Below are 21,662 nucleotides of genomic sequence, written 5' to 3'. Positions count from 1 at the left end.
CATAAGAAGCTGGCTGACTAGCTCACTGTCCTTTTAGAAACACTGAAATTTTAAGGCCCGTTTGTTTGGCGGCGTAAAGTATTTTCTTTTGAAAATAAATTTATGAAAAGTATATTATCATTTATGTACAGTAATATAAGTTGGAAAATATTTTTTTAATATTGTGTTATAGAATAAAAAATAAATTTAAAAATAACTTATTAATAATTTTTTAAAAACTTTATTAAAAAAAATAGAGACCAAAACTCACATATAAAAATATTGAATAACAATGAAATTGAAAAAAATTAATTTTATAAATTATTTTAAATAAAAATAAATAGTAATTAAAAGAATAAAAACCAAATCATACACATAAAAAAATTGAAAGATAATGAAAATAAAAAAAATTAATTCCATAAATTATTTCAAATAAAATAAATAACAATAAAATGAATATTAACCAAATATGATAGATAAAAAAATTAAATTATAATAAAAAATAAAAAATAAAAAAAAATATATGGATCAAAATTAGTATAAAAATCAAGTTAAATCAAATTCTAATTGATTAAATTGAAGAAAAAAATCAAAACAATATATATATATATATATATATATATATATATCAGCAATCAAAAGATTAAGTACTAACATTGATATAATTAACAAATAACAAGATATTTTTTAATTTTTTACAATATCTGAAAAGTGTTTTCCACCTAAAATAAAAAAAATCTGAAAACTAAGTCAAATTTTTCTTTAACTGAAAAATATTTTTCATTGAATTTTTTAAAAAATAAACAAATACAAGAAAGTAAATTTATTAAGAAATCTTAGATAAAAATATTATTTAAAATTCTTGATTTCATCCTTAACACTTAATTTTCTTTATAATTGATTATTATATTGATTCAAAGCATCCAAAATATATTATTTCTATATATTTTTCTCATCAGAATTAATAATGGGTGCAAAATTTAAATAATTTTAATTATTCAAATTATTCAAGTTGTAATTCAAATAAATTTTATTTCTTTGAATCTAGATTTTATAATAAAAAAAATCTAAATAATAATAAAAATCTCCAAATAATAATCTTTTACTTGAATAGGTCACAATCAAACTACAACATAAAAGCTTTATATTATGTTTTAATATTATAACATCAATATTCATTTTCATTGTTATTAAATTCGGAATGGATTGGCTAATTAACTTGGAATTTGAACTAATTTAAATTTATGAAAAAATAAAAAAAAATAACTTAATAGGACTCAATCAAAACTTAAATTGACTTGTGCATAACCTAATCGAGAACAAAACGATCACTGGTGAAGATTCGAAGGATAATACTGCTCTCACGAACTGGCCAATAACAGTCAGTCAAGGGAATTTTGTGGGGACAGTGATGGGTGCCTGTGTGCACCAGGACAAAAATGACAATAAAGGTATAATTGATGGTGCTGCTGGGCTAGGGACTGGTGGCTTTTTATAATAATATGGTGGCCATCAAGTTGGATGGGTTCACACTTCACTGCACTTGTTGCAACCGACTAGGAGAGAATAAAAATATCGAAAAAACTGAACTGAATTGCATCTAAATAAAAAAAAAAAAAAAAGAGATTAAACTGAAAAAAAACCGAGTTAAATCGAACTAAATCAGTTTGAACTGGTTTTTGTTTTAAAAAATTAAACCGAACCGAAACCAGTCTGTTTGAACCAGTTTCAGTTCGGTTTTGGTTTTTTTAAAAAAATAAATTTGGTTTTGTTACTTTTTTTTATAAAAACCAAACCAAACCGAAAATAATCACCTCTACTACCGATGAAGAGATTTTATTGTACTTTATTTTATTAAAATTAATTATTTTTATGATTTTGAATTGTTTTGATTTATTAATATTAAAAATAAATTTAAAAAAATATATATTATTTTAATAAATTTTTAAATAAAAAATATTTTAAAAAACACTTACCCATCGATCAATAAAATGAAAAAAAAAGTATGCAATAACTAAAGCGAAAAGCAAAAGAGACGTGAGCTATAGCACAAAGCAGTGGGGTAGATTGTCAAGAAAATTACTTGTAACGAATCTGATTAGTTTTTTTTTTTTTTTTTATGTCTGATATATAGTTTTAGCAAAATTGGAATTCAATTCCTTTACTTCAAGATTTCAGGAAAATGTCAACAGCCAATTGACTTCCTAAAAAATTCAATTTTTTTTATATAAATTTTTTTTTTTTTTGTATTTTGGATCGTTTTGATGTGCTGATCTTAGAAATAATTTTTAAAAAATAAAAAAAACATCATTTTAATATATTTCGACACGAAAAAATTTTTGAAAATCAACCACAACCACACTTTCTTTAAAAAAACAAAAACAAAGTAAGGCCATTTATTTTGATAAAGAAAACAAATGCACTCAAGTTTTATAACTATAAGGGATATGTTTTTTAAACTTTTTTTACTTAAAAAAATATATTAAATTGATATATTTTCAAATGATTTATTATGATTTTAATATGTTGATATTAAAATAAAATAAAATTATATTAATATATTTTTAAATAAAATATATATTACATCGTATTACCAAATACATATTAAATTTAGTATTCCGATCATGATTGATAGGAATTTGATTATTGATAACTTCTTACTGTAATAAAGAAGAGAAAGGAAAAGTAAAAGAGTATCCGCATCTCATGATGTATAAATCACATATTAAGAATAAACCTTCGTTCATTATATAATAACAATAATAAAATAAATTAGAATCATTAAAATCCGAATATGATTTATATATCCATGAGGCAATATGACTTATATATCCCTGAGAAGTATAGTTAATTGGTTAAATTTTAGGTTTGTTCTTTAGAACTTACCAGTTCGAGTCTCAGAAACCTCATAACCACTAAAAGCTTACATGGTTGTTAATTTCAGGGCCCGCGGGATTAGTCGAAGTACACGCAAACTGACTCAGACATCCATGTTAATAAAAAAAACAATAATAAAATAAATTAGAATCATTAAAATCCAAATATGATTCATTAAAATAAGTTTTCGAGCAAATAATAGTTAGAATCTGCATGATTGTATTGCAATTGATAGAAATCTGAAGATGAGAAAATAATTATTATTTTATAAGAGCAAAAAGGAAAAATTTATAGAAGAGTTTGGCTGGTTTAAGGAAAGGTGATGTCATATTGAGGATGTGAATACCACGTGGAATGTGATAGGACGACGCATTATTTTTGAATTCATTCTGTGCATATAATGCTCGAAACAAGCCCACGTGCCAGGGGAGATGGCCAGCCCTTTTTTTCGCCCTTTAACTATACCGGGTAAGGGTATTGTTATTAAAATTACAAGTTTACTTGTAAAATTATATAATTTTATAAATTAATATGTATCTAATATATAAAATTAGATTAAAAACTTAAAAATTAGTAAAATTAAATTTAACTCGAGTAAAATTAGAAAAATCAGTTTAATTTTACGAGTTTATTAAATTTGTGATATGAACCAAGTTAGGTTTGAATTTAGTATTAAAATGCATGTTGACTAGTTTTACAAGATTAAGCATATATCTTAAATCATAGATTGGATCTAGATGAAATTTTACAGGAAAATACTAGACACATGAAAATTTATTGTGGTAAATTGTCAAGTCAAATGGAGTTCGGGAACATTTATTTTAGATGATCGAAATTAGTAAATGAATCTTATCAAATCTGTCAAACTAGACATTCATGTACTGTGTGGGACATATCTGGATCTACAGGTGGAAGTTTGTTGCGATTCAAGTTGTGCTAGAAATTAGACATCTCAAGCCTTTTAACCATACATGGTAGATCCAGTAATTCATCCAGACAAGAGAGAACGCCTTGTTTGAAATCATGACTGAAATCTACCAAGAATGTGTGAAAATTAGATATTCAAGCTACATGGAGGAATTTTAGCATAAATATTTTGTTTTATTATCTTATTTTATTTATTTATTTCATGTTGGATAACTATTTTTAATTTAGGTTTGTACTGTCGCATTAAACATTATTCAGGAGTTTATTTTATCTATTGAACTTTTGTTAGTTAATTACTAGTTTAGACTCATTCGCTTGCAATCTAAAATAAGTCCATTAAGACTTGGTGTGATGGAAACAACCAAGTTGTTACCAGGTTCTTGTGTACTTCATACTATTCAGTGATTCTCTCATGTATTAGGAAGTTTTGTTCTAAGACATTTTATTTCTCTGTATCATTAATTTATTAATTAATATTATTTATCTCTCTCATTTTATTTAGATCACTCATTAATTATAATATTGATGACTCTCTTTATTAGATTTTAATGTAATTTAATTTCTTGGCTGGAATTGTCAATATATAATTAATTAAAAAATTTTATTTATAATTTTACGATCCAAGTTTATATTGTATTTTTCATGTCGTGTCAAAAACTATTTTTGACAACCTTGATTTAAGGTAATTGGATGGCTTTTTTTTTTTTACATGCCGGTTTACATCAATGAACTAATAATTAATCTTAGTGGGTGTTTGAGACAGTGATAATGATTGCTTTTAAAGTATTTTTTGCTTGAAAATACATTAAAATAATATATTTTTTTTTTATTTTTTACAATTTATTTTTGATATCAACACATTAAAACGATACAAAAACACCAAAAAAAATTAAATTCAAGCAAAAAAAGATTTTTAAAATTTTTAAAAACTCCGATTGATACTTCTCTCAAATACATCCTTAGTATCCTTATAAAACCTGGTGTAATACAATGAATAATCCGGTGATTTAGAGCTTACTCTAAGTTAGATTTTATATCAAATTTATTTTTTTAGTAAGTCTTTGACTATCATAACAAAGATGATAAGATCCTATCATTAGATATAGTGCTTGTATGGAAATCCATATCCAAGTAAATTTCTAAGAATTGAGTCGATGGCATACCGATAGAAAACAAGAGGCTTATCAATGATCATTGGATACTAATGTCATTTTTCTCTTATGCATTTGGTTGAAATTTGTTTTTTTAAGATTTAAACAAGAACAAATTCACTAACATATTACCTCTTTGATCGAATAATTATTATTAATGTAATCTTCAAAAACGTTTGCCTCCAAAAAAAAAAAAAGATTAATACTATTCATTATCAAAATTTATAGTGTATGGTAACATAAATATTTGAAAATTGCACAATTTATCCACCTCAGTACTTGCTCCTCAGGGTAACAACAGTTTTCTCCTACTTTCCCTATTAAATTTCACCTTCAAATTTATGTTTGTGAAAAATAAAAAACATTAATTTGATTTCCTTCCCTTGTGTCCCTCTCAAAGAAACAAGGAAAAATCATACTTGCTTTACTAAAAAGAAAACTAAACCATGGTCAACCAGGCCCGAGTTATGGATCGGGTTGATCATTGTCTTAAGTCAACATAAAAATAAAAGTGGTTATTATTATAGTTTTAAAACTCGATTTGAGGGTTAATCCAAGACCAAGTCTAGATCACAGGTCACGTTAATCATTGACTCGGGTCAACATAAAGATAAAAAAAATTATTATCATAGTTTTAAAACTCAGCTTCAGAGTCGATCAGGGGCCAGGTGTGGGTCACGAGTCGAGTTAACCATTGACCTGGGTTAACCTTGGGATAAAAATCAAATTAAATAAAATTGAAAAAAATTAGTAATTAAAAAAATAAGAACCAAATCTGATATTAACAACAAACCAAATCAAATTTCAAGGGCTGAAATTGAAAAGAAAAATATAGCAACTAAAAGATTAAAGGTCAAATCTAATATAAAAATCAAATAAACTTAATTTAAATGGATGAAATTGAAAAGAAAAATTAAAAAAAAATCAAAGATTAATAAAAAAAATAAGGACTATAACTGAATTAAAAATAAAATGGGAGGACTCATTTCTTTTTTTTGTTGGGCCAGTGGCATCTCGAGAGAGAAAAAGAAGGAGAAATAAAAAACTCAAGCACCGCCAAACCACTGAGAACCATGATACACGCGTCAGCCCAATAGAAGCGCCGCCACTCGTCAAATCTGGTGACATAGTGATTAGGCTTTTTTGGCCACTAGAGTTGAATGTGGTGGCTCTTCCCCACGCGCAAACACATTCTCTTCAGACATCTGAAACTTTTTTATATCAATTTTATATCTCTAAAAAGACCAAACTAACCCTCATTCACATTGTTTATAGCGTAAAAACCAGGATAAAAAATCCAAAAAACCCTTAGATGGTAGTCTATAAAATTTTGTATATAACGGTACGAAAGTAATTACACTATATATAACAAATGATTTTACAGAAAAACCCTTCCATGGTAGTCCAAATTTTTTTGGCTATAAGGGTTTGGTAGTAATTACATTATGCAACCAAAAACAAAATAACAAAATAACCCTTCAATAAAAGTTATTTTTTGACTTTTTCAAAGGATATTATAGTATTTTCACTATTAATTTTTTGTTTGAAAATACTTATTTAAAAAAATAAAAAATAACCATTGTATCCCTGTGAAAAGACAATCCTACACCCTAAACCAAGACTAATTTCTTTGTGAATGAAGGGGTAAAATAATTTTACTATAATAATCTTCAATAATTTATGTCTACTGCTACAATGAAATGACTATGCCCTATAGAATTTATGTGAATATGAAATGTACTTTGTAAATCAAAGCATATTCCCAATAGACAGAGAATGCCATTCTCTACTTCGTACTAGTTCATGATTCTGGAAAACTTCTTAGTGTACCTCCTTGTTCCATGTACTGTAACAATTCTTCCAATTCATAAACTTTGTTCATGATTTTGTAACAATCTTAATGGCGTTTCCATTAGCCTAAACATAATCCTGATTGTTTGAAATAACAACGTTCTTCAAATATATGAATCATTAATATTTTTTTCGGCGTGGGATTTTATTATTTGAATGCAGACATAGTTACAATTTGTATAGATTAATATACTGATGAAAAGACTTAATTATCAGATTTCTTGAGGGATCTGATTGCATTCCTGCCATACATCCCTAGTACCATAATAAATAAAATAACCAGAACCAGGTTCACCAATGTTCTTGGCTTCTTCATGTCCATGACCAAACCACTAAAATCCTTCTTGTAACTTTCCATTCTGAGTTTCTCAGTTCCACTTAGAAGTCCTTTTTCTGCTTTATCTTTAACCAAGTTTGTAGAATCAAGGCTAGATTCGACAAGATTTTCAGGTTTAGCACTTTTGCTTGTTGTGGCAATTCCCTTTTCTTCAGCTTGCCCATTTTTGGTGCTCTTCTCATTCCATTCATGTTTCACTGGATCTTTCTCCTTCCTCGGTGACCTCGGTGAAAGATTATCATTTTCTGCTCCTTCAATCTCGCCACCCTTTTGTTTCTCCATGCCAACCTTTGCAACAGGATCTTCAGGTTGTTGCTCACTTGCGGGCTTTTCCTGTGGTTGTTTTTTAGGCTTGGTAGCTGATTCTGAGGGTGGCTCCACTTTTCCCTCAACTGATGACGACTTTTGTTCAGGTTTACCTGGGGCTTGTATTGGAGGCGGCTGTGCATTCTCCTGTGCTGGCTTCTGATCATTCTTCGATGCTTCCACAGGCGATCGCGCTTGTTCCTGTGGCTTAGGAGCATCTGGAACAATTATTTTAGGTTGCTTCACATAAAGGATTCCCTTTTCAAACCTTGCAGCGATCTCATTGGTGTCATAATTTGATGAGATAGGAATCTCCTTGCGGAAAGAGCTCCATCTATTCCCACTTAGTTGGCGTTCTCCGCTGACCCTTAGAACACGCGATGAGGTTACTTGAACTTTCAGCTGCTCTTTCTTGAAGCCTGTAGGAAAACCAGAAAGATGACAAGCAGAATGTTAGATTTGATTTTCTATGGAATTTTGTGTTAAGAATTGCATACATAATTAAAGAAAAGAAAAATCCCTCAAGACACCATATTTTACATGGTTCAACTATGTCTACATCCGCTGCACTGCACTGCATTAGAATGGGGAATTATGAAAATAAAAATTAAACTGGAGATAATGAAAAAAGAAGAAGAAAAGAATCAAAGACCTGGTAAATAGATTCGCAGAGTGTCAGCTCCTGGCTCCCGTACCCAGTCTATTGATGGTTCAAACGCTTCATGAACACGTGCAGCAGCTGCGTTACCATTTGGCTTTGACTCCATTCGTTAGCCTTGGTTTGTTTTTGGAATTTGTTCTGATATATGTTGATGAGGGGAGAAGAACTATATAATTCTTTGTTTTTTTATGCATACAAAGGAGAGAATTTATATATAATTAATCTGATGATTAAAAGCCTTGTGTTTTATGTTTATGTTTTGCTTTGGAAGATGTTATTCTTTGTGTAGTTGCATGGATTTCTTACCATTTATTCCTTCCAAATTGTTTCCATGGTTTCAAGTATGCTTTATCTGATTACATAGAGTTGGTCGCTTCAGGCATAGGCAAAGGCAAAACTTTTAGGGTTAAGCTAAAAGAAAAGAGAGAGCCCAAAGGCCAAATCACATCATAGACATACAGTTGCAAGGAGAAGTCAACGAGTATTGAAAAAAAAAATACATTTTTAAGACATTGGTTATATATGAATAATCACGCAATCTCTCAAAACAAATACTAATGAAACTTTGCAAGGCCCAGCTCAAACTTGGGGTTATGAGGTGGTTAATTATTAAAATAATAATATTTTTAAAATATTAAAATGATATCAAATAGTAATGAATTTTTGTGTGGCTAATAACCCAGTCCAAGCTCGGGTTATGAGTTACCTAAATTAACCCGAGTTAATTAAATTAATATTATTTTTAAAAAATTTAAAAAGTTAACTCGAAAGTTGACTTGGTCAATCAGATTACACTAGGTTAATTTCTTTATTTTCTTTTTAAAATCAGATCAACCCATCAAGCCTAATAAATTTAATAAATGTGCTCAGAACCATAAAAAAATAAAAAGAGCAATTTTTTAATTTCTTCTCTTCTTTAGCTTTCTTCTTTCTCTAATGCTTCTTTCTTTTCTTGCTTTAATTCTTATTATTTATTGTCCCGCATCAAATTTGGTATCAGAGCCAGGGTTTTAATTGTTCTTACAATTAAACGATCCACATGTTTATACTTAACCCTAGATCCGGTTTGATCTAAAAAAAATCCTACTGTTCTGATTACAGGAAAAAAAAAATCATTGTTCATTGTTCATTGTTCATCATCAACGACAGCAATCAAATTTTCAGCAGCGGCGCCCCTGCCATTAGCGACGGCTCAGCCAATTACAGCAGCAGACCCACCACCCAAAAGACTTGCACATCAGTTCACAGATCCACGCCGATTTACTACCTCCAACACTCCCGTAGCGCCTCCACAACAGGAAGTCCTCACCAGCAGCAGCAGATCATTGGGTTACAATAATCTTAGCCCACGCCACCGTAACCAACCAACCCAGACACCAGCCACGCCACAACCTCTGCCCCGACTAGCTTTCTACTACTATTTAACTTGATAGATCCCCATAGAAGACAACAACCCACAGCCACAACAGGTCACCCACACCAGCAGCAATAGATCTTCGCCGGCGGCGGCGACAGATCGGACATCCAACCTGTAACAATTCCAAAATTTTCCAGCAATATATTTTGAAAATTCATGATATATTTTATTTTTTCCAAAAAAATTTGGCAGGGTTTCCCCTAATTTAGTTTATCCCAAGTTATCGACAAAACAACATCAGTCCCTAATCAACCATTTCCACAATTTAATGTTCTTATTATACTCCAACATATCTTAATCAACAATATTTCACTTTCTCTAACATATCAACTCAACGAATAATTATTTTGCTAAAATGAAGAAAGAGTTATCTTAACCATGATACACAAACCATAGATTATAGACTTAATATACTTCTTTCAATCATATATAATCTTTTAAGTACTATTTATCACAAATGTTATTAACTACATGCTTTTATATATATATATATATATATATATATATATATATATATATATATATATATATATATATATATATATCACCATTATAATTAGAAAATATTTACACAACAGAGTACAAGTTAAATAAGCTAGTCCATTTAAATTCATACATACACAACATTATAATCTTCAAAATATACAAATAGTAATGTTATTATCAACAATTTACATATCCAAAAGATTTACTAGTAATAGAAGTAAACTCTAAAACTACTAGGAGGCGCGGTATTGAGATGAACATGCATAATGATTTAAAAGATAATCATGGTCAATTAGAGCATTTATATTTGCATTAACATATAAATATATACATTAGTTACTCATAAAATTTTCATATTTACTATCATCTTTCAAGTACTATTCACAAATCAATAATCCAAAATTCAAACCTATCCACATCATAGAACTTCAGTTCCAAACCAGTACAGCAATACCAGCACTAGTTCCATACCAGCACCAGTTCCATACCGGGATAAGTGGTCCACCAGCTGCCCATTCACAGGGCACCAGTACCATACCAGGATAGCTGGTTCACAAGTTGCCCATTCACAAGGCACCAATTCCATTCCAAGATAACTGGCTCACAAGTCTTCCATTTTCAAAATAAATTATCATGGGAAAATCTACCAGCATTTCACATAACATTTCATTGATCGAGGAAAAATTTAAATATCTAAAGTTCAGAGAAAGAAAAAAATATTCAAGATATTAAACACCTACCTGGTGTTTGCGTCCTGCTAGCTGAACCTATCTGTTGAGTGGTTCCTGTAGCCTCGTCCACTCCTGCAGGTTCATTTCATTACCAATTAAATTTTATTTCAACAAAATCAACTTGTCATCAATTTAATTATTTCATCAACAACATCACCACAAAGCCACTTTACTTATCAAACCAGCAAAACAACTCATTGTTAATTTAATTACTTCATCAACACATCACCACATAATTCATTTAATTTTCAACAACAATATCAACTCATCACTAATATAATTCCTTCATCATCAATATTACCATATGACTCATTTAACTATCAAACAACAATATGAACTCATCACTAAAATAATTCCTTCATAATCAATATTACCACATAACTCATTTAATTATTACTCAACAATATTAACTCATCACTAATATAACTCCTTCATCATCAATATTATCACATAACTTAACAATTAATTATTGATCCAACATTTTCATTCATTTTCTTTCTCTGGACCGAAACCTCTCCTCCAAAGAACCTATAATTATTTTTCTTCAATTTGACAAATTGAAACATTACCCACTATTATTTCATTTATTAAAACATTAGTTCATCATAATTTTATAAATTAACACATTCAACCTCACAACTCATACCATAATTATACACTAATACAATTGAATAAAATCTTAACATACTAAATATATCAATTTAATTGAGAGGAAAAGATTTGTTACCTTTTAATTCAAAGAATTAAGAGATGGAAAGCTTGAAATCACCACACAAATTTATTTCCTCCCCCCCTCTTATTTTCCTCTCAATGCCTCCCCTCTTTAATAAAAAAAATCTTTTGTTCCCCTTTTGAGATTTTCTTGTTCAAACCCTTCCTAATAAACTTTAATCACTAGTTATATTCCTTCCTTTTTTATCTTTGTGAATTTATTTTGGATGAAATTTGATAAATTTCACTCAATTCTTTTCCCTCTCAAGCCCTAACATGGCCGGCCACACCCTCCTTAAATTCCACTCCCCACTTGTTTATATATTTACAAGTTTTCCCCCCCTTTTCATTTAAGTCCTTCCTTGTTTTGTTTTAAAACCATTTGGCCCAAAAGTTTGACTTATTCAATTTAATCCTTGTCCCACATTCAAATTATTAGATAATAATTTCCACTCCATTAACATATATATATATATATATATATATATATATATATATATATATATATATATATATATATATATATATATATATATTTGCCCCTCTTTTTTTTGTAAGTCAAAATACAGGAATTTACCCGGGAGTTACACAGCCACCACTCCATGCCAAAAGAAACCCACAAGGCCACACTGAGTTGTTGTCTCCACAGTAGATCTTTGTCTTCAGCCTCAGCCACCGCTAAATCGCACCCTCCAGCAGCAGCAGCACCAGCCGCAGTCACCACAACTGGTCCTTCAGACCAGTTGATACTGCAGCAGTCACACCTCGCCACCAGCAAATAACAAAAGGAAACTCAATAATTGCAACACAGAAGAAGAAATTTGAGGCGAAATTAATTAACCCTGCCACGCCAACTCTCTGGATCCACGTCAGCCGTCATGCCATCACTCCAGAGCCACATCATGCCACTCAGTCACCATGTAAGCAGGCATCGCCACATCATCCCCTATTGCCATGTCAATTGACACGTCATCTGAGGTCCATCCGCGATCGAATTCGACAATTTAAATGATGGTCGGTAAATTGCTCTACCTTTTGATTTGTTGATTTTACTGTTTTGGTATTGCACTTGGTATTCAAAGTTGTCGTTAATATTACTTTTGTGCTTAGAAAAAAAATTATATATATATATATACACACACACACACACTCATATCCCACCTTGCATTGTTATCTATCAACTCTTGCTTATCAACCTTTTTCTTCATTGATATTTAGCAACTAGTTGTTGAGCATGCTGAAACTATTGAAAAGTTATGATCATTATTTGATTAATCATTTACACTTAAAGGTCTAGCATTGCATGCTTATAATTTTCCTAGCATAATATGTTCTTGATTAATCTTCATATAAGAAAAAAAAATGAGATTAGCTTTATTTTTGTATTGTGACTTTATTTGCAAGAACCATTTATGATCTCAATTTCATTTCTAAGTGAGTGTTGCATGCTTTTGTGTCATGAGTCCTAACAAAATAGAAGCCCTCACTTTTGACGGTCGTCATGACCCTTTGATATTTGATATGTGAATTCGTGATATGGATCGATTCTTTGAGTGGCATAACTTGTCTGATAATAAAAAAGTTAGATTTGCTAAGATGATGCTTATTGGTAAATCCAAAACTTATTGGAGAGATGTTAAGGATTGTTTAGAGATGAGAGGTAAACCTCCTATAACTGATTGGATCAAAATGAAATAAAACCTTCAGGAGAAGTACCTACCCAGTCTTATAGGAATAAACTCTTAAACCAATGGAACAATCTAAAACAAGGGAATAAGTCTATCAATGAGTATATAACACAGTTTAACAATTACATGATGAGATGTGCCATAAGAGAGAATGAAGCCATGACTTTGCGTAGATTTTGTAAGGGTTTGAATGATAATCTTAGAAGAGAAGTTATATTTCAAGGTGTATCTACCTTTGACCAAGTTTGTACCTTAGTTCAAAACTATAAGTTGGTCACAAAGGATCAGTGGAAGAATCATCATGACTCCTATAGTATCCCTACTAGGTCCCAATTCAGAAGTAGTGATTCTTTGTTAGGTGTTTCACCCCCACAGACTTAATCCTGGTAGCGCCCAACTTTATAAGAAAGATAAGGGCAAACGAGTTGTCAATGAAGTGTCTAAGGTGAGTTCAAGGGTTAAGTGTACTAATTGTCAGGGTTTCATCATATCTCTTTAGATTGCACCTCTAAACCCTTAGTCATAAAAAATATATAAGGATATAGGTAAAGAGGAAGATTGTAGTGTTGAAGTGTATGAGCCTAATCTTGAGGATTTTAGTGACCTAGATGACATGGATGTGCAAAAAGAGGGACTTAACATAATGAATCCACGTGAGCTTGAGAATGAGGTTAAGAAAGAGTCTGATATGTTTGCTTTAATGGCAGAGGAAGTTTTAGGTAACTCTTCAGTGGAATCGCCTAAAGAGATAAGTATGGTCTTAGAAGAGTCTCATGATATTAGTCCTCCTAAACTATCTGGTTCCTCACCCTACATGCTTGGTGTCTAACACATCATAGGTTTAGCGCAACATGTTGAGCTTCCTGGCCCCTTACCTCATGCACGTGATGAGGAAGATGAAAATAATCCTAGTTTACTTGGTTGTGTCCATACCATACCTGAGAAGCCTATAGAACACCTTTCCATATCTCTTCATGATAGGATGTCTAAGTCAACTGAGTCGTTACCATGTAGAGTTCATAATTTGCATATTGAGATCATGAAACAAATTCAAGCAAGTAATGAACAATACAAATTTTGAGTTGATTTACTTAAGTATCATGATACACTTCATGTTGGAGATTATTTTATGATACAGATTAGACCTTAACGGTGTCCTTTGGAAACCGATCATAAATTGCAAGTAAGTACTGCTAGACCATTCAAAATGTTGCAAATGATTGAATCAAATAATTATGTCATTAAATTGCTATTAAACTTTGATATTAGCTCTACTTTTAACATGAAAGACCTTAGTATTTATAAAATACAACCTATCCCTAATACTTCTTTTGATACCCCTACCTCATTATCCATATCTTTGGCACAAAAGGAACATATTAATGCTACTTTAAATGCACAAGTTGTTTTTACCAGGGATGGTGAACTTCAGCAAATCCCAGTATATGGGCTTCAACAACCAGATTTAGACTATACTTGGATTATCAGAGAGACATCACAACAGCTTGATCCTTATCTTTGAGAGCGCTATCGGAGTCGCCTTGACCTATACTCGATGAGGTCGAGTTCTTCCAACCCCGGGAGAATTAGTGGGGACACCGAACCTGAAATATTATTCATGCATGCGTATGATCATAGACGATGGAGGATAGCCCAAATAATTGAGAGACTGAGCTTTAACTTATGTTTTTGGGTTTAATTTATATGAACTTTTAGTTGAAGTTTATTAATTTGGCTTTATTTGTTGGGTTTGATTTAATTATTGTTGGGTATTTTATTTAGTAGGTCATAAGCCCAAATTGCTTGATCTAGTTAGGGTTTTAGTATTTATACCCTACTTTTCTAAATGTTAAGGAGTTTTGATTATTAATGAAAATATTGCAAACTTTGCATATCTCCAATCCCTTTTCTTCTCTTCTTTAGCTTTTTTCTTTCTCTAAAGCTTCCTTCTTTACTTGCTTTAATTCTTATTATTTATTGTCCCGTATTATTAAGCAAGCAGAAATTGTTCAAAACCATAAACTAGATTAGTTTTAAGAATGTTTAGGTCCTTAGAATAACCTTATCAGAGTGTTTTCCATAAAAACACAGCTTTAAAACTGTTGCAAAACTATAAAATTGGATCAACCATCGGGGGCATCTTCAATATTGTTCTGACATAATTTTGAAGCCAGTATTCATATACTATGAAAAGTGTTCGGTAAATCGGAAGCATCCTAAATATTGTTTCTGCAGGTTTTAAGAGACAGCAATTAAAGTTTCTGGTAACATCAACTCGAAAACTCAGGATCATGGGAGAATGCTCTCGTGGTGACAATTAATGGAGCCATTTTCACAAGGAGCTTCCTATTCCATCATATTATGAAGCTAGTCAAATCAGTAGAGTTTAGGGGTGGCCTTACTTCAAGTCAAACACCCCAAGAAGATTGTAAGTGCAGCTGACCCAGTGCAGGAAAATTATGCAAACGCATCCGCATAAACTGCAGAGCCTCAAAAGCCCAACAACAAAAAACCACAATATCAGGTTGCTCAAGAAGTTCCTTCAAAGAACTAGATCAATGAACCAACTAGTGAAAAAAATTGATGGGGTTGCAAACGGTTCTGCAACTGAGGCTAAGATTCATGTTACACCAAAGACTTCAGAGGATTGGAAGAGTGATCGTGGCTTGGCTGAAGCAGAAAATAACACTAGCACAAGTGACCAAAAGCGTGAAAATGAGGGCCGCTTGGTCCAGAATGCTGCCAAGATGCACCAGGAAGAAGAAACTGCTGCTGTTAGTGGTAGTGATAAATTTAAACTAGCATATCATAAGCAGGTTCTTGGAGGTTTGGTTGAAGAGATGAAGAAACCAAGAAAAACAACAAACTTGGTCACGGCTGCTGGTTTGTTAATCCTGGTGCTTGGGATGCATGTTCACAACACCATCAGGTTTAATGGAGAATCTGAGAACTATGCCTATGCTTGAAGCGACCAACTCTATGTAATCAGATAAAGCATACTTGAAACCATGGAAACAATTTGGAAGGAATAAATGGTAAGAAATCCATGCAACTACACAAAGAATAACATCGTCCAAAGCAAAACATCAACATAAAACACAAGGCTTTTAATCATCAGATTAATTATATATAAATTCTCTCCTTTATATGCATAAAAAAACAAAGAATTATATAGTTCTTCTCCCCTCATCAACATATATCAGAACAAATTCCAAAAACAAACCAAGGCTAACGAATGGAGTCAAAGCCAAATGGTAACGCAGCTGCTGCACGTGTTCATGAAGAGTTTGAACCATCAATAGACTGGGTACGGGAGACAGGAGCTGACACTCTGCGAATCTATTTACCAGGTCTTTGATTCTTTTCTTCTTTTTTTTTCATTATCTCCAGTTTAATTTTTATTTTCATAATTCCCCATTCTAATGCAGTGCAGTGCAGCGGATGTAGACATAGTTGAACCATGTAAAATATGGTGTCTTGAGGGATTTTTCTTTTCTTTAATTATGTATGCAATTCTTAACACAAAATTCCATAGAAAATCAAATCTAACATTCTGCTTGTCATCTTTCTGGTTTTCCTACAGGCTTCAAGAAAGAGCAGCTGAAAGTTCAAGTAACCTCATCGCGTGTTCTAAGGGTCAGCGGAGAACGCCAACTAAGTGGGAATAGATGGAGCACTTTCCGCAAGGAGATTCCTATCTCATCAAATTATGACACCAATGAGATCGCTGCAAGGTTTGAAAAGGGAATCCTTTATGTGAAGCAACCTAAAATAATTGTTCCAGATGCTCCTAAGCCACAGGAACAAGCGCGATCGCCTGTGGAAGCATCGAAGAATGATCAGAAGCCAGCACAGGAGAATGCACAGCCGCCTCCAATACAAGCCCCAGGTAAACCTGAACAAAAGTCGTCATCAGTTGAGGGAAAAGTGGAGCCACCCTCAGAATCAGCTACCAAGCCTAAAAAACAACCACAGGAAAAGCCCGCAAGTGAGCAACAACCTGAAGATCCTGTTGCAAAGGTTGGCATGGAGAAACAAATGGGCGGCAAGATTGAAGGAGCAGAAGATGATAATCTTTCACCGAGGACACCAAGGAAGGAGAAAGATCCAGTGAAATATGAATGGAATGAGAAGAGCACTAAAAATGGGCAAGATGAAGCAAAGGGAATTGCCACAACAAGCAAAAGTTCTAAACCTGAAAATCTTGTTGACTCTAGCCTTGATTCTACAAACTTGGTTAAAGAAAAAGCAGAAAAAGGACTTCTAAGTGGAACTGAGAAACTCAGAATGGAAAGTTACAAGAAGGATTTTAGTGTTTTGGTCATGGATATGAAGAAGCCAAGAACATTGGTGAACCTGGTTCTGGTTATTTTATTTATTACGGTACTAGGGATATATGGAAGGAATGCAATCAGATCCCTCAAGAAATCTGATAATTAAGTCTTTTCATCTGTATATTAATCTATACAAATTGTAACTACGTCTGCATTCAAATAATAAAATCCCACCCCGAAAAAAATATTAATGATTCATATATTTGAAGAACGTTGTTATTTCAAACAATCAGGATTATGTTTAGGCTAATGGAAACGCCATTAAGATTGTTACAAAATCATGAACAAAGTTTATGAATTGGAAGAATTGTTACAGTACATGGAACAAGGAGGTACTCTAAGAAGTTTTCCAGAATCATGAACTAAAACGAATTAGAGAATGGCATTCTCTGCATGTTTGGAGTAATCTCCAAGGTGTTTGGAAAATTGGAAGCATTAAGCAAGCAGAAATTGTTCAAAACCATAAACTAGATTAGTTTTAAGAATGTTTAGGTCCTTAGAATAACCTTATCAGAGTGTTTTCCATAAAAAAACAGCTTTAAAACTGTTGCAAAACTATAAAAGTGGATCAACCATCGGGGGCATCTTCAGTATTGTTCTGACATAATTTTGAAGCCAGTATGCATATACTATGAAAATGTTCGGTAAATCGGAAGCATCCTAAATATTGTTTCTGCAGGTTTTAAGAGACAGCAACTAAAGTTTCTGGTAACATCAACTCGAAAACTCAGGATCATGGGAGAATGCTCTCGTGGTGACAATTAATGGAGCCATTTTCACAAGGAGCTTCCTATTCCATCATATTATGATGCTAGTCAAATCAGTACAGAGTTTAGGGGTGGCCTTACTTCAAGTCAAACACCCCAAGAAGATTTTGTAAGTGCAGCTGACCCAGTGCAGGAAAATTATGCAAACGCATCCGCATAAACTGCAGAGCCTCAAAAGCCCAACAACAAAAAACCACAATATCAGGTTGCTCAAGAAGTTCCTTCAAAGAACTAGATCAATGAACCAACTAGTGAAAAAAATTGATGGGGTTGCAAACGGTTCTGCAACTGAGGCTAAGATTCATGTTACACCAAAGACTTCAGAGGATTGGAAGAGTGATCGTGGCTTGGCTGAAGCAGAAAATAACACTAGCACAAGTGACCAAAAGCGTGAAAATGAGGGCCGCTTGGTCCAGAATGCTGCCAAGATGCACCAGGAAGAAGAAACTGCTGCTGTTAGTGGTAGTGATAAATTTAAACTAGCATATCATAAGCAGGTTCTTGGAGGTTTGGTTGAAGAGATGAAGAAACCAAGAAAATCAACAAACTTGGTCACGGCTGCTGATTTGTTAATCCTGGTGCTTGGGATGCATGTTCACAACACCATCAGGTTTAATGGAGAATCTGAGAACTGGAGGATCCAAGAATAAAAACTGTACTGTAAACCTTTGAATAAGTGGTACATAAACTCTAAACATGTTTGCAAATGTACAATGATGAATAAAGGGCTCAAAATCTTGAAGAGTTTCAGAAAGTATGTCCAGAATAATATTAAATAAAGAGAAGGGATAACCTTTTTGAGGAAAAAGAAATCTTCTAGAAAAGAAAAGAGAAACATAGTAGCTTATGTTCAAATAGGCCAACCTGTAAGATTGGGTGCTGAAATGCATGTAATCGATCATGTTCCCACCAAATTAATTCAGAGGTGGATGCTCTCACTAAAAGGTTATACATTAGGAAGAAAGAGTTTCTCAAGGGCCTGTAAAGCTTTCCTTAAAATAGATTTAAGGGAATAAAAGGCTGTGAAGCAGCTTACAAAGAAAATTGTTTTGCCTCGCTGAGGAGGAAAAATCAGAGAAGCTTCAAAAGGAAAAGAAATAATTGATGTAATAATAAAAAGGAAGAATTGAATACAGAGAAAACATGTGTAAGAAAAGAAAGTTCCTATCACATTACAATTCTTTCTTTATATTGTATATAAAACCAACAAATTTGGGACCTTTCTTTGGCATTTGAAAGGTTAAGATGGATAGCACTAGGCCATTGGCTAAAGTTAATGATCAAGTCTATGAAGATATTGATCCTAAAATGGAATGGGTGAATGATGCTGGATTCGACACCCTACTTGTCCGTCTACCAGGTGACATTTTATTCCTTAAAATGATGTGAAATTCTAGTCATTTGTTCTTGTTTATGATCGTTTGTTTGCTTTGTTCGTGCCCAGCAAGGCCACACAGAAGTTCTTTCTTTTTTCTATGATAAAGAAAAGAAAGCAGTAACAAAAATGTATAATAGGATGTATATATTGATCGTACAGGTTTTACGAAGCAGCAACTAAGGATCCAAGCAGCAACAGGTGATCGAAAACTCAAGATCACAGGAAAGAGCCGTCAGAGAAACAATAAATTGATCCGTTTTAACAAGGAGCTTACTGTTCCATCAGATTATAATCTTGATCAAATCCGTGCTAAGTTTGAGGGTGGAGTACTTTATATCAAACACCCCAAGAAGAATATCAGTCCAGCCATGCCAGTACAGGAAAATAATGCAAGCTCAACTGCAGAGCCTCAAAAGCCTGCAAATGAAAAACCAGAAGACGGAACGAGTGGACAAGATTAGGCTACTCAAGAAGTACCTCCAAAAACACAGACAGAAGGACAAACAAGTGGAAATATTGATGGACGAGCAAATGCTACTTCAACTTAGGCTAACTTGAAGGATCCGAAGAGTGATCATAGCTTGACTGAAGCAGGAAAGGTCACAGGAACAAGTGAAAATCATGAAACCGCGGCAGTAGTGGCTTGGTAGCAAAGAAAAGAAAGTTGAGAATATAAAAAACATTGGTTGTGTCAGCTGGTATGTTTGTTGTTGTCCCGGGGCTTTATGCACAAAAAGCTATGAGGTCTCATGGAGAATCTGAGAACTAAGAATCCAAGAACTCACTACGTCTTCATTTTTCAAGTGTGTGCTTAGGAATAAATTCTACACATCGTCAAAACATGTCTGAAAGGTAAACAAGTTGAATAAGAGGTCAAAATTTGAAGAATTATGCCATTGTATTCCAGGGAAAGGAAGCAGAAATTGCAGTTTGGTCCAGCTTATCAGATTTTGGACGATCTGTTATTTCATTTGCAATGTGTAGCTTTGGATTAATCATATTGATACCATTTTTGGTATTTTTGAGTCCTGACAGCCTCTAATAGCTATTAGCCTTTAATTAATCAAGTCTCGCCTTCACTTAGGAAAAAATGATTCATTAGTGTTGGTTATTTTTTCGAGATAAAAGAAACAGACATGATGACAATAATAATAGAAAAGATATATCTACTTGCATTTTTATTTTTAAAAAATAGAAATTCATACCAAAATAGTCTCAATATATATTTATTTTACATTTTTATCTTTTGTTCCTTCAATTAAAGAAAATGTGTAGAAAAAAGAAAGTTCCTTCACATTGCAACTCTTTCTTTACCTGTGTGTATAAGGCCACCACAATTCGGGACCTTTCATTCTCACTTGAAACATACACATCGATACAAACCCTAAGATGGATAGTACTAAGCCAATGGCTAAAGTTAGTGATCATGTTTGTGAAGATATTGATTCTACAATGGAATGGGTTAAAGAAGCTGGATTTGGTAGCCTACTTGTGCATCTAACAGGTGATATTTCATTAATTCATGCTTTATTTTCGGATTCAGGCCATTTGTTCTTGTTTATGATCATATGCTTGCTTTAGAGGGCGTGTAGCTCGCTTCACTCATGCATGTCCAGAATGGCCACACAAAAATTAAAACAAGTAAAAAGAGAGGAAAATTCGTATACCTGGATGTTTATGTTGATTCTATAGGTTTCAGCAAGTCAGGATTCATGCATCAGGTCAGAAACTCGAGATCGGGGTGACAATGAATGGATCCGTTTTAACAAGGAGGTTATTGTTCCATCAGATTTTGATCTTTTTACAAAATCCATCCAAGGTTTTGAGGGCGGAATGCTATATATCGGTCCAGCCAAACCGGTAAAGGAAAACAATCCAAAGCCAGCTGCAGGACCTCAAAGGCCTGCAAATGATAAACCACAAGACCAGAAGAGTGGGACAGGATTCGGCTGCTCAAGTCGTGCCTCCAAAGTCTAGGAAGGACAAACAAGTGGAAATATTGATGGATGAGACTTGAAGGATCAGAAGATGAAGCAAATATCAACAGTAATATTCGTTATG

General features: G+C 32.7%; 5 protein-coding genes across 5 annotated transcripts; 4 read left to right on the top strand and 1 right to left on the bottom strand.

Annotated features, from left to right (window-relative positions):
* Window positions 1-6,898: 6,898 nt before the first annotated feature.
* LOC18098016 (inactive protein RESTRICTED TEV MOVEMENT 2) lies at window positions 6,899-8,299 on the bottom strand. Its single transcript, XM_006384632.3, has 2 exons — window positions 8,081-8,299; window positions 6,899-7,847 (listed from the first exon to the last, which is right to left on the bottom strand). Exons 1-2 carry the CDS (start codon window positions 8,193-8,195, stop codon window positions 6,991-6,993), a joined length of 972 nt encoding a protein of 323 aa, XP_006384694.2. The 5' UTR covers window positions 8,196-8,299; the 3' UTR covers window positions 6,899-6,990.
* A 7,064-nt stretch (window positions 8,300-15,363) lies between these two features.
* On the top strand, window positions 15,364-18,960 carry LOC18098017 (uncharacterized). The gene is made up of 2 exons (XM_052452057.1): window positions 15,364-16,051; window positions 18,834-18,960. The coding sequence occupies exons 1-2, from the start codon at window positions 15,582-15,584 to the stop codon at window positions 18,871-18,873; spliced, it is 510 nt and encodes a 169-aa protein (XP_052308017.1). The 5' UTR covers window positions 15,364-15,581; the 3' UTR covers window positions 18,874-18,960.
* On the top strand, window positions 16,260-17,654 carry LOC127905190 (inactive protein RESTRICTED TEV MOVEMENT 2-like). Its single transcript, XM_052452056.1, has 2 exons — window positions 16,260-16,472; window positions 16,706-17,654. Exons 1-2 carry the CDS (start codon window positions 16,358-16,360, stop codon window positions 17,560-17,562), a joined length of 972 nt encoding a protein of 323 aa, XP_052308016.1. The 5' UTR covers window positions 16,260-16,357; the 3' UTR covers window positions 17,563-17,654.
* A 508-nt stretch (window positions 18,961-19,468) lies between the features above and the next one.
* On the top strand, window positions 19,469-20,062 carry LOC18098014 (inactive protein RESTRICTED TEV MOVEMENT 2). Its single transcript, XM_006384630.1, has 2 exons — window positions 19,469-19,583; window positions 19,761-20,062. The coding sequence occupies exons 1-2, from the start codon at window positions 19,469-19,471 to the stop codon at window positions 20,060-20,062; spliced, it is 417 nt and encodes a 138-aa protein (XP_006384692.1).
* Window positions 20,063-20,990: 928 nt separating this feature from the next.
* On the top strand, window positions 20,991-21,578 carry LOC112327353 (uncharacterized). The gene is made up of 2 exons (XM_024600148.1): window positions 20,991-21,105; window positions 21,301-21,578. The coding sequence occupies exons 1-2, from the start codon at window positions 20,991-20,993 to the stop codon at window positions 21,576-21,578; spliced, it is 393 nt and encodes a 130-aa protein (XP_024455916.1).
* The last annotated feature ends 84 nt before the right edge of the window (window positions 21,579-21,662 follow it).

Source organism: Populus trichocarpa, chromosome 4 (assembly GCF_000002775.5).
Source record: "Populus trichocarpa isolate Nisqually-1 chromosome 4, P.trichocarpa_v4.1, whole genome shotgun sequence".
Classification (NCBI taxonomy): domain Eukaryota; kingdom Viridiplantae; phylum Streptophyta; class Magnoliopsida; order Malpighiales; family Salicaceae; genus Populus; species Populus trichocarpa.
Note: the sequence above shows the minus strand (reverse complement) of the source record. Positions and strands in the feature narration are given on the sequence as shown.